General features: G+C 42.8%; 1 protein-coding gene across 3 annotated transcripts in view; it reads left to right on the forward strand.

The window, feature by feature from the left end:
- IL5RA (interleukin 5 receptor subunit alpha) overlaps positions 1 to 10,193 on the forward strand; it is a 40,723-nt gene extending 30,530 nt beyond the window's left edge. Inside the window, exons 8-11 of one of the 3 annotated variants that reach the window (XM_030801750.1) lie at positions 3,647 to 3,743; positions 5,398 to 5,482; positions 6,439 to 6,495; positions 10,107 to 10,193. In XM_030801750.1, the coding sequence (XP_030657610.1) occupies positions 3,647 to 3,743; positions 5,398 to 5,482; positions 6,439 to 6,495; positions 10,107 to 10,193 (326 nt within the window). The remainder of the gene's footprint in view (positions 1 to 3,646; positions 3,744 to 5,397; positions 5,483 to 6,438; positions 6,496 to 10,106) is intronic. The other 2 variants (XM_030801751.1, XM_030801752.1) reach the window with 2 other exon arrangements.

A 10,193-nucleotide genomic window follows, 5' to 3' on the forward strand; every position in this document is an offset into this window, starting at 1 on the left:
GGCTGAGAGCACGGACTGGTTGGGCTTCCTCACTTCCTAGCTGTGTGGCCTGGGCTGACTTACTCTGTCCTTTTCTGCCTCAGTTCCTCCATCTGTACAGTGAGAATAATAGTGTCCATCTCAAAGCATCGCTCTAAGAATTAAATTGAGAATGTACGTGAAGCACTTTACATAGTATCTGAGCACCTAGAAGCCCTCAGAAAAAGTGAATGTAAAAATATGTATAGAAAATAAGCTATTAGTTACTTCCAGTGACTACTGATTTTTTCTTTTTTCTTTTTTATACTTTATTGCAACTTTTAAAGTTCCAGCAGCAGAAAGGCACTACTTTTGTTTTCTTTTTTTGTTTTTTTTTTTTTTTTTCAGACAGAGTCTTGCTCTGTAGCCCAGGCTGGAGTGCAGTGGCGTGATCGGCTTACTGCAACCTCCACCTCCTAGGTTCAAGGGATCCACCTGCCTCAGCCTCCCTAGTAGCTGGCATGACAGCCATGCACCACCACACCTGGATAATTTTTATATTTTTAGAAGAGACGGGCTTTCACCATGTTGGCCAGGCTGGTCTCAAACTCCTGACCTCAAGTGGTCTACCTGTGGGCCTCCCAAAGTGCTGGGATTACAGGCATGAGCTAAGACACCCGGCCCAAAAAGGCACTACTTTTCTAAAACCAATTTTATTAAAGGTATGTGTACATGAAGTGACAGTACCCTTGACTGAGTGAGTGGTGCTAGAAAAGGTGCTGGCTGGGGAAGGATCTATGGATTATATATTTCAACTGCCATGTTTTTAGATGAGGAAAGCGAGGCCCAGAATGACCACCTTCACAGCAAGCTGAGACTAGAAGCCAGGTTTCCAGACTAGGCAGGGATGAAAGCACTGGACAAAGCATGCCTGTCAGGCACTAATCACTGGGTATGCAGTAATGACATGAACCAAGGGAATGAGGAGAAGGGACAGGGGCTGTAAAGGATGGAAAGAGTCAAAGTGACTTCAAGGCTTCAGGTTTGGGGGCTTGGAAGAATGGAGACTGAAATGGGCAGTTAGTGAGAGAAGAGGTTTTTATGTGAAGAAGAGCATGCGTTTGGTTTTGAATGTTGTCAGCCTTGAGAAACATCCGAGCAGGTTTCACCTACGGACAGTTTAATATCTAGGCCTGGAGCTGAGTGTCAGGCAGGACCAGGAATAAAAACCTGGGAAAAGATTTCACAAAATTAAAAGACGAAGTGATATATAAACAAACTTTTCAAAGTTCAAAGAATAGGCCACAGTGGAAAATACCAAAGGGTCAAAGGATGAGTGGAGAGGGCCAATCGAAATTAAAATGGGGAGAAGGGCCATCTAAGAAGAGGAAGATTTGGGCAATAAAGCTGAGGACTTGGTTTCAAGGTGGGCTCAACTATATACAGTCTGAAATTCAGGAAGGAGGTCAGTAAAAATAAAGATGGAAAAAGAAACCAAGCGTCTTTTGAATTAGACTAGGAGGAAGTCACCGTGATTAAAAAAGCAGTGTTAGAGATGGGAAATGAAGCAGCTCAAATCCCCTAAATAATTTTTTTTTTTGAGACAAAGTCTTGCTCTTGTCACCCAGGCTGGAGTGCAGTGGCACGATCTCGGCTCACCACAACCTCCACTTCCCAGGTTCAAGCGATTGCCCTGCCTCAGCCTCCTGAGTAGCTGGGACTACAAGCATGAGCCAGCATGCCCTGCTAATTTTTGTATTTTTAGTAGAGACGGGTTTTTGCCATGTTGGCCAGGTTGGTCTTGAACTCCTGACCTCAAGTGATCTGCCCGCCTCAGCCTCCCAAAGTGCTGGGATTACAGGCATGAGCCACTGCACCTGGCCTTATTCAAGAATTTAGACTGGGAAATAAGAAGGTATTTGATGACAGTGGAGGGAGATGGCAGAGCAGTGTCATGGCTTCTTCAAGATGAAGGACTCTATGAATATTTGAAAGCAGAAGGGAAGAGATGAAGAAGGAGATTAAAACTTTCGGGAGGTAGAAGATAAAGCTTGGGCAAGGGTCCTCAGGAGGCAAAAAAGCAAGAGAGCAAGGCAAGGCTGGAATCACTAGCATTATATCCCAAGGCATCTCTCATTCCTGCTACTTGAATGATTTGAGTTTTAAGTATTTTGGAAGTCTTAGGCTATTAACAAGGACCTGAAAATTCCACTTATGTATTTCTTGCTTTCTAGAGGAAGCAATTCATGGCAAACTGGGGATGGTAACCTTTTCTCTTGGTGCGGTGTGGTTGAAACCTCACCACAGTATTCAGCACGCTGGTCATTAAATCACTGCTTGTGTTGCTATTTGCTGAGTGTGATTCTTTCCTAATGGACTCCATGACAGGAGCACCCATATGTGATCTTTTGACCACTGAATCCCAGTAATTTGTACAGTTCCAAACACATAATAGGAGCCCAATAAATATTAGTTAAATGGATGAATAAAGAAATCAATGAATGAGCAGCTTCTCCCACGGAAAGGAAACTCGTATTCAGGGAGATGACGCAGGATTTACATTATTCAATCAGGCAGGTTAGCAAGCACATAACTTCTTTAAATACTATTTGGTAAATGGTCTTGAGTTTTTCTTTTCTTTTTTTTTGTGCGGGGGCTGGTGGGGGACAGTCTCGTTCTGTCCTCCAGACTGGAGTGCGGTGGTACAATCATGGCTCACTGCAAGCCCTGCTGCCTGTGTTCAAGCGATTTTGTGCCTCGGCCTCCCAAGTAGCTGAGATTACAGGTGCCTGCCACCAGGCCTGGCTAATTTTTGTATTGTTAGTAGAGATGGGATTTCACCATGTTAGCCAGGCTGGTCTCGAACTCCTGGCCTCAAATGATCCACCTGCCTCAGCCTCCCAAAGTGCTTGGATTTACAGGCGTGAGCCACCGCACTTGGCTTCAGTTTGTCTTGGACGCCTTTCTAGTACTTAAAAGAAAAATTACACACCCCAAAACTATCATAGAAGTTCCTAGAAAAATCTGTCCCTTGAATGTAGGTTCAAAGCAAATTTAAACAGAGAATAAGTGGCATACAGAATACTGACCTTCTGTACTGACTTAATGGCAGTTTTCTTCCTTTCCTATCTGTAAAATGGGAATAACGGTAAGGGGTGCTTTTAAGATATTTAAGATTGAAAAGCACTTAAGAGTCTGATGCCTTTATTGTTCACTACAAGTATTATCTCATACTTTACTTCCTCCAAAAGTTTGATTTCCAACTTTGTAAAATACTTTGATTGTGATGCAATTGGGTTACTCAGTAGGCTTATCTTTTCTTGGATTTTCTATCTAAAAACCTTACTACGTACCAAAAACAGATAAGCCCCAAGATCCAAGTGGCACAGTACATGGAATGAACGCCATAAATATTTGCTGATTGATTGAATAAATCATTCTTTAAGAATAAAAGTGGCCTCACTGCCATCATTTCATTTCACCCTATATCAACTTTGTGAGATGGCTGTTACCCATCTTTTACGGATGAGAAATCTTAGGCTCAGGGAAGTTAAGCTACTTGCCCAGCACCACCCAGCACCAGCAACTCAAACCTGAGCTGTCTGATGCCCCAAGCCTCATCGTTTCTTTTACCTGCTGCTTCTAACTTGGACTTTATTTTTTCTGTTTCTTTTTTGTTTTCCACCAGGAAATGATGAACACAAGCCCTTGAGAGAGTGGTTTCTCGTTGTGCTTATGGCAACCGTCTGCTTCATCCTGTTAATTCTCTCGCTTATCTGTAAAATGTAAGTGTTCTTTACATTTGCGTGCTTGCAGTGGGGTTTGAGTACTGCATTTTTACAGGTGTACCATGCACCCGGTAGGCAAAGGGTTCTTATTATCAGGTAAAATTTATGGCATTTTTGTGCCTGGATGACCTGTCCAAGATGAGTGTAGGCCAAATCAAAAGTGGAAACATCCAGAGGTGATTTACAGAAGTTGGACAGAGCACAGTGCAGCCCTCGGCTATCACTCACTCCTACTTGAAGTTGTCGACAGCTTTTAATTTCCGTGAAGGTTTCTACTTGCAGGTTCTTTTGATTCCTTCTCAGTCTTCCACTCGGTCCTTGGCTGTCTAGGGTAAGCTGCCAGTATAGGCTTTTCACAGCTCAGGAAGACTAAAATCACCACAATGCCTGCACGTCATCATCCTCAGCTACCAGGTCACCAGGCCCCTGAGTGGCTGATGGCTATTAGGTCAAACACAGATTCTAGAAATCGCATGTGGATCTGGTGTCCTATCCTAGAGCCCACAAATGGCCCCTAAGTATCCCTTACCCATTTTGGCATTCAGTAAGGCACAGGACCTTTTAGGAGGCTTAAAAACGTGTTTTGTCTTGGCCCTTTCATAATTTAGAAAATGAGTTTTATAAGGGCTGGGTGCGGGGGCTCACGCCTGTAATCCCAGCACTTTGGGAGGCCACGGCGGGCGGACCATGAGGTCAGGAGATCGAGACCATCCTGGCTAATGTGGCGAAACCCCGTCTCTACTAAAAATACAAAAGATTAGCTGGGCGTGGTGGTACGCGCCTGTATTCCCAGCTACTCGGAAGGCTGAGGCAGGAGAATCGCTTGAACCTGGGAGTTGGAGGCTGCAGTGAGCCAAGATCGTACCACTGCACTCCAGCCTGGGGGACAGAGTGAGACTCTGTCTCAAAAAAAAAAAGACTTTTATATTAAACAGCTTTACTATTATAAATGTTATATGCGGATGGCATCTACAGGTTGGGGGAAGGCAGTACAAAGGAGATGAAAAGAAACTAAACTCTGCTGGGGATGGTGACTCACGCCTGTAATCTCAGCACTTTGGGAGGCTGAGGCTGGAGGATCACTTGAGGTCAAGAGTTCGAGACCAGCCTGGGCAACATGGTGAAACCCTGTCTCTACAAAAAATACAAAAATTAGCTGAGCGCAGTGGCATGTGCCTGTAGTCCCAGCTACTCAGGAGGCTGAGGCAGGACAACTACTTGAGCCCGAGAGGTGGAGATTGCAATGAGCCGCGATGGTGCCACTGCACTCCAGCCTGGGTGACAGAGCAAGACACTGTCTCAAGAAAAAAAAAAGTAAGTAAACTCTGTGAGTAAACATAATTGAGGAAGGACTGCTTCAATCAGCACCACCCACTTGAAATATACAGTTCGTTTTCAGAGATTAGGCCTGGTAACACCCACTGACACAAAGCAGTTTCCATTTGGTCTTCCCTGGATGACTCAGGGCCACAGCAGAGCCTTGCGGTACCCACAAAGTCTTCACCTATAATTTTGGAAGTCTTGGTACATAAAGATTTTGAATTTACAAAACAGCAGGTTCTAGAATTAACCAGGTCAATTTTTAGAGTAGATATTTAGAGACAAAAGGTATACTCATGCTCACCTAATTCCTTCTTTACTCTGTTTTCAGATGTCATTTATGGATCAAGTTGTTTCCACCAATTCCAGCACCAAAAAGTAATATCAAAGATCTCTTTGTAACTACTAACTATGAGGTAATGTTGAAAGTTCTTCTGAGATGTCATATGTGTCCAGGGTTGAGTCCCCTGGGAGCTGTCATTCGGTTCTTAGTTTTCTATATTATAAGGCAGGGTTTTTACTCAGAAGGCCAGGCGCATTTCTGTTGCTTCAGTCATTCTGTTCTTTGGCTGATTCAGTTGTTTGTATTTTTTAAGAGACGGGGTCTTGCTATGTTGCCCAGGCTGGTCTCAAACACCTGGGTCTAAGTGATCCTCCCACCTCAGCCTCCCAAGTAGCTGGGACTACAGAAGCATGCCACCACGCCTGCTTGCCTCATTGTTTCATTATGCACGTTCATTACTGTTTTGACATATTGGAAAGGTACTGAGTTATAAGTGTTCTTGACAGTTAGACTTAAATTTTAATTTCATATCAGCCATCCCTTAACTGACTTTGGACAATCTCTTCAACCCTCTGAGTTCTGAATTTCTTTCTGGTATAAAAAGGGACACAGACGAGATTGTACAAGGTTCTGCTTAGCTCTAACGTTTTAAGACTCCATGATTCCACATAAGTATCTTAGTTAATAGAGAATTTTCAGAGGGAACTTTAGCTCTTTAGTATAAAAAAGACTATAGAAAAGGCAAATTATTTTACCCAATATGCATTTTCTTAGGCCTGTTCACCGTTCAGAGCACTTAGGTTCAGCCCAGTGGTCACTTACTAATGGCTCTCCAATTGTTCCAGCATCATTTGTTGAAGTAAATCATCCTTTCCCCAGGGAATTGTCTTGGCATTTCTGTTGGAAATTAGTTGCTATATATAGTTGGTTCTATTTCTGGACTATCTGTTTGGTTTTATTAATCTATTTGTCTATCTTTATGCCAGTACAATACTGTCTTGATTACTGTAGCTTTATTGTAAACCATGAGACCATTTGTGTAAGGCCCTCCAAAAGTGATTTTTTAAAAAGTTGTTTTGATTATTCTAGGTCCTCTGCATTTTAATATTCATCTTAGATTCAGCTGATAATTTTCTACAAAAAAAGGTAGCTGGGATTTGGGGTGAGATTATGCTGAGTTATAAGTTAATTTGGGGAAAAGTGACATCTTAATAATATTAAGTCTTCTTGTCTATAAACATAGCATATCACTCCATTTATTTAGGTTTTCTTTACCTTCTCTCAGCAATGGTTTGTGATTTTTCAGTGTATAATTATTGCACTTTGTCAAATTTATCCTCAAGGTGAACAGTTGTTTAGATCAGGGCTCAACAACCCTTTTCTGTAAAGGGCCAGGTAGTAAATATTTGAGGGACAAATGGTTTCTGTCTCAACTCTTCAACTCTGCCATTGCAGTATGAAAGTAGCCAGAGAAAATGTGCTAATGAATGAGCGTGGCTGTGCTCCAGTAAAACTTCATTTTCAAAAACAGGCAACAAGCCAGATTTGGCCCACGGCTGTAGTTTGCCAACCCTTGATTTAGATCAAACGGTTTTCTTAGCAAATTTAGGTTTCTCTCAAATGAAGTAACTCATGATTGGATGAACCACCTGATGACTGGTTGTAGGGAAAAGAAAGGGTTCATGGAAAAACTCACCAAAATGATTAATTTCAATAAGTGGTGAACTTTCCTTAGCGTTTGCAGTTTGGGCATTGGAAGGATTTATAGACAGTTACAGTTACTAGCCGACTGAAGTAGAGAATGCAGGCTGGCAAAGGAATCATTCTGCCCATGGTTGGATCCTTGTGTTCTCCTTTATCAGGGGAATGGCCCATCTGCTCTTGTTCACTGAGTTCTTTGGGAAGAAGAGTGGGCCCCAGGGCGGAGCTTTGGTGCTGGTTCTGGATGTGTGCTGCCAGTCCCCCCTTCCTCTTGTACACTCACCCCTGAGTAACCACATGTGGTTTTGTTTGTTTGTTTGAGATGGAGTCTCACTTTGTCACCCAAGCTGGAGTGCAGTGGAGCCATCTTGGCTCACTGCAAACTCCACCTCCCGGGTTTAAGTGATTCTCCTGCCTCAGCCTCCCCTATAGCTGGGATTACAGGTGCCCGCCACCACGCCTGGCTAATTTTTGTATTTTTACTAGAGACAGGGTTACGCCATGTTGGCCAGGCTGGTCTTGAACTCCTGACCTCAAGTGATCCAGCCTCCCAAAGTGCTGGGATTACAGGCGTGAGCCATTGCACCCAGCCCACATCTAGTTTAAGCAGCCAACTGAAGTCATTTGTCCTGGCCTCCTAATGGAACATCTTAATGCTGGTATCTAATTTCCCCACAGAGCCCCAAAAGATTTCCTATAATATTCCGAAATTGGTGAAATAAACTGGTTTAAAAGCTTATTGTATAAGGTTGTGATTTGTTGTTACTTAAAATCAAGTCATGTGTAAAATAACAACTTGGGGCAGACAAGCTGGTTTCAGAATAAGCAGAGGATGAATGTCAGCACTCAACAGCGCCTGGCTTCTCAGGACAACTTATCTTCTCACACTGCAGAGTTTCACATAAAAGCAAAGCAGTCAGAGACTGAGAGAAGAAAGAAAGAGCACATACCATGGGGGAAATGAAGTACTGCCTAGTGCTGTGGGCCCTATGGCCTAAATTCTCCACCTGAGAGAGGGTGAGAGCGAGTGCAGAGCTGCCTACAGCTGGGCCCCATGAGGCCTTGCACAACCTCCACCTCCAAGGACAAAAGCCATCCAACCCATTCTCAGAGGCTGTGCTACAAAGGTGACAAGAGGGCACATTGGTGCTATGGGTGGTGGCCACTGGGAAATGTTTGGCTAGTGGGAAAGGAAACCCTCTGCTTTTCACGGTAATGTGCACCTCTGAGCATGGGGTGGGTGCCCAAAGTCCCAGGACTTAGAGGAGCTCTGCCATCCTAGAAGCAAGTTTTTCCTTGTTCAGACCTCAGTTAGAAATTTAGACCTCAGTTAGAAATGTAGACACCAGTGAAGGGCCGGTCACAGTGGCTCATGCCTGTAATCCCAGCACTTTGAGAGGCCAAGATGGGCAGATCACTTGAGCTCACAAGTTTGAAACCAGCCTGACCAACATGGCAAAACCCCATTTCTACAAAAAATACAAAAATTACTCAGGCATGGTGGTGCACACCTGTAGTCCCAGCTACTCGGGAGGCTGAGGTGGGAAGATGGCTTGAGCCCAGGAGACAGAGGTTGCAGTGAGCTGAGATTGTGCCACTGTACTGCAGCTTGGGTGATGGAGCCAGAACTTGTCAAAATATATATAAAATAATATATTATATATATATTATATATATAATATATAATTTTATATATATATTATATATATAATATATAATTTTATATATATAACATATATTATATATTTTTATATATTATAATATATAAATATATTATATATATTTTATACACACACACATATATATATATATATACATACACACCCTGTGAAGGAAGAAAGGTGGCCTTTAGCAGTAAAAAAGAAAGGCTTATTCTAAAAAATCAAATCCTGAGTTTTCTGATAATTTACTTATTTAGATGTTTTTTGTAGAGACAAGGTCTCACCAGGCTGGTCTCCAAATCCTGGGCTCAAGCTATGTGCCCGCTTCAGCCTCCCAAAGTGTTAGGATTACAGGCATGAGCCACGCCACCTGGCCTGAGCTTTCAATTGATGAGACTGGTTTCCAGCGTTCCTTGTTTCTACAATGGCCAAGAGAGGGTTCCTCCTCCAATTAGGTTGCCTGTAAACTATTAAAAGTAAAATGGATAAAGGCAGGAGCCATGCCTGCTGTGTCCATCAGTGAATTCCCAAGACACGGCACTGTGGCTGGTGTGGAGCAGTTAGTAAAAAATATTTTGGATGAGTAAATGAGGTAGAGGAATAGGATCTCTTACAGGCAAATTTATTTTTTGTTACCAATTTTCCAGTTATTATCAGCATTATTCATTATAGCCAAAATGGGTCAGAACTGTCCAAAGTTAGGCGGATACTGTAGTAAATTCTGGATGGAATATGATGAAGCTATCAAACGTGATGCTGCCAAAGCACATTTAACAATGTAATTTACAATCAGTGATGTCAGAGAGAAAGAAATCAATTTTTAAAGATGTGTATCTGGCCGGGCATGGTGGCTCATGCCTGTAATCCCAGCATTTTGGGAGGCTGAGGCGGGGGGATCACAAGGTCAAGAGTTCGAGACCAGCCTGGCCAACATGGTGAAACCCCATTTCTACTAAAAATACGAAAATTAGCTGGGCGTGGTGGCACATACTTGCAGTCCCAGCTACTTGGGAGGCTGAGGCAGGAGGATCACTTGAACCTGGGAGGTGGAGGTTGCAGTGAGCCGAGATCATGCCACTGCACTCCAGCCAGGGTGACGGAGTGAGACTATGTCCAAAAAAAAAAAAAAAAAAAAATGTGTATCCATATGACTTCAAGTAAGTCTAAAGAAAACATTATGCCAAGAAGGAAAGGCTTAGGAGAAGCAGTGGGCTGTGTTTGAGAGATAGGTGTATGGCTAGGTATTTTCTTCTTCCCACTTTATTTTTCACATCTTCTTTGTGAACATTTACTTTTTTTATTTAAAAAATAATAGACTTAAAGCCAATTGTAAAGATTTCAAAGAACCCAAAAGTTCTCTAAAAGACATCTAAGGGAAGATGATTTGTTTTGCAGAAAGCTGGGTCCAGTGAGATGGAAATTGAAGTCATCTGTTATATAGAGAAGCCTGGAGTTGAGACCCTGGAGGATTCTGTGTTTTGA

The sequence above is a fragment of the Nomascus leucogenys genome, chromosome 21, assembly GCF_006542625.1.
Source record: "Nomascus leucogenys isolate Asia chromosome 21, Asia_NLE_v1, whole genome shotgun sequence".
Classification (NCBI taxonomy): Eukaryota; Metazoa; Chordata; class Mammalia; order Primates; family Hylobatidae; genus Nomascus; species Nomascus leucogenys.